General features: G+C 37.5%; 1 protein-coding gene across 1 annotated transcript in view; it reads left to right on the plus strand.

Moving 5' to 3' along the window:
• The window catches only part of TTLL5 (tubulin tyrosine ligase like 5), a 308822-nt gene that overhangs the window by 121841 nt on the left and 184306 nt on the right, over window positions 1–2675 (plus strand). The window contains exons 20-21 of the mRNA XM_023511518.1: window positions 239–396; window positions 1320–1626. Coding sequence (XP_023367286.1) covers window positions 239–396; window positions 1320–1626 — 465 coding nt within the window. The remainder of the gene's footprint in view (window positions 1–238; window positions 397–1319; window positions 1627–2675) is intronic.

The raw sequence follows: 2675 nt of genomic DNA on the forward strand, positions 1-2675 counted from the left end.
CTTCCCATTTTATTTATTTATTTATTTTGCAGTTTTTGGCTGGGGCTGGGTTTGAACCCGCCACCTCTGGCATATGGGGCAAGCACCCTACTCTTTGAGCCACAGGTGCTGCCCACTTTTTTAGAATTAACTAGAGTTATCTTGCCCAGTCTATCATACAGAATTATGTCAGGCTTACCCTTGGAATAAAGGAAAGAATTTTATGGAGACTGTAGCAACCATACTGTTTCTCCCCTAGAATGGCTGCTGATGGAACACCAGAATTGAAGGTAGAGAGTATGAATTCAAAAGCCAAGCTGCATGCTGCTCTTTACGAGAGGAAGCTTCTGTCTCTGGAGGTGCGAAAACGTAGACGACGGAGTGGCAGATTGAGGGCAATGAGGCCAAAGTACCCAGGTACCTGCTGATGAGCTTTTACCAGATCTGTTATGTGGGTTTGTCAGACTGTTAACCAGCTGCTTATTCACTATTTAATGAGTCAGAACCTTCTTGATCACATACATTTTCTTGTATATTCCTTTTTTCCTGAAACTTAATTTCAAAAAGAGAATAAGCTTTAAGCCTTCCATTCAGATATGAAAAATATCTAAAGCACACACATTTTGGCTTTTAACTCTTATTCCAGCATCATACAAATACCTGATACTTTGGAAATATTAGCCTTAGTTTAATAGAACCCTGAGCATTGCTGTTTAGATTTTATATAATTAGGTAAGTTCAGTTCATTCTTTGCCATTGCTGATGGGCATGCTTATTTTTAGACAAAGCAGAATTTTTTTCTCTCCTGGTTTCTCCCATGTTGCAGTTCTGTTTGTAATTAACTGATAGACTAACTTCCTTTTTTTTCTTTTTTTCCCCTTTTTTGTTGAGTACCTGTATCTGGCAACACATGAGTCACTGGTGTTTCATTAGAGCATAAAAAATATATGGTCCCTGTCCTCAGAACTTTTAAGACAGTAGAAAAGGATAATGAATAAAACACAGAACAGAAAGCTATTCCCCTACTTTTACCTTCATGATGTGTGCTTTTCTAAAATCCTTTAACTGATTGTAGAAATTACTCAACCAAGGATTTTTCTTTTTTGCTTTAAGTTGTGAGAGAACTGTTGGTATGATGAGAAATATCAAATTTAATGAAGACCATTAATAGGTTCTTAGACTATATAAGGTTAGAGAGTAACATGTAGTTGCTGTTAATTTTGTGTCTTATTTGTTGTTTGTTTATAAATGGGTTTTTACTACAAAGATAAAAGGAAGGTTTTGGGAGAGAGGAAAATTTAATCCTTTTTTCAGCAACATTAGTGATTCTTCGCATTTAGTGATTACCCAACCAGCTGAAATGAATGTTAAAACTGAGACAGAGAGTGAAGAAGAGGAAGAAGTTGCATTAGACAATGAAGATGAAGAACAGGAAGCTTCCCAGGAGGAGTCTGCAGGGTCTCTTGGAGAAAATCAAACCAAATATACACCCTCCTTGACTGTTATGGTAGAAAATTCACCCAAAGAAAATTCCCTGAAAGTTCCTGAATGGAATAATAAAGGTGAACAATGCTGCAAAATTGAGGCTCAGGAGCCAGAGCCTAAATTTAACCTGATGCAGATTCTGCAAGATAATGGAAATCTTAGGTATGTACCTTTTGTAATTATACTAGTAAAGCTAATAATAGATAACTTGAACTGTGTACCAGATAACTGTTTTGATGGCTTTATTTTCATTTAATATTTACAAAAGTCTTAGGAAATCATGACTATGATTACAAATTGCTATTATTAAGGAAACTGAGCCTTAGAGAAATTAAGTAACTTATTCATGGTAGACCTATAGTGCAAACCCAGGTCTCTTTGCCCCAACAAATATTTGTTGGGTATTTGTGTGAGTCACTAAGAGCACAAAGTGACTGAGACAAGTTGCTCAATTGACTCATGGCTTAGTATGGGAGACACTTAAAGAACTGGGGCTATAACCCAGTATGAACAAAGTGCTCTTAGGACACAGAAAAAGGAGTGATTGGTTTGACTTGGCATTATGGAGAAGGCCAAATTTGAATCTGGCCTTGACTGATGAGTAGGATTTCAGGAGGTTTGGAAGGTAGCAGTTAAATGTGGGAGTGCCGGATGGAGGAAATAAAGTCCCAAGTGTGCGACAGTATAATCATTAATTCAGTCTTTCAGTAAATGTTATTGAGTACTTACACTCTGCCAGGAATTGTGCTAGGTCATGTTGTGTTACCACGAGACCAAGACAGGCTCCTGGAGCTTACAGTCTGGCGGAGAAGACTGACAGTAAACAAACAAATAAGTTCTTTTCAGGCAATGAGAGATGCTCTGAGGATAAGGCAGTGTACTGTTAGAAGGCGATTGAGCAGAGGGTTACTTAGAATGTGGTGATCAGGCAGAAGGAGGTGACCTTTGAGGTGAGTCTTGAATGATGAATCAGTCATGCGAATATTAGGGTGTAGAATACTCCCAGAAGAACAGCAAGTACAAAGTCCTAAAATTGTAGTGAGCTTGCTATATTTACAAGATATGGACTAGAGTAGTCAATTACATAGAGGAGTGTGAGAAATGAGACTAGAAAATTAAGAGTTGTTAGATTATAAAGGGTTTTAAGAGTAGCCTGGGCTTTGTTTTCTAGAATTTTTATTTTTATTTTTTAAGAGGTAGGGTCTTGGCTC

Source organism: Otolemur garnettii, unplaced genomic scaffold (assembly GCF_000181295.1).
Source record: "Otolemur garnettii isolate 467f Iridium unplaced genomic scaffold, OtoGar3 scaffold00020, whole genome shotgun sequence".
Lineage (NCBI taxonomy): Eukaryota > Metazoa > Chordata > Mammalia > Primates > Galagidae > Otolemur > Otolemur garnettii.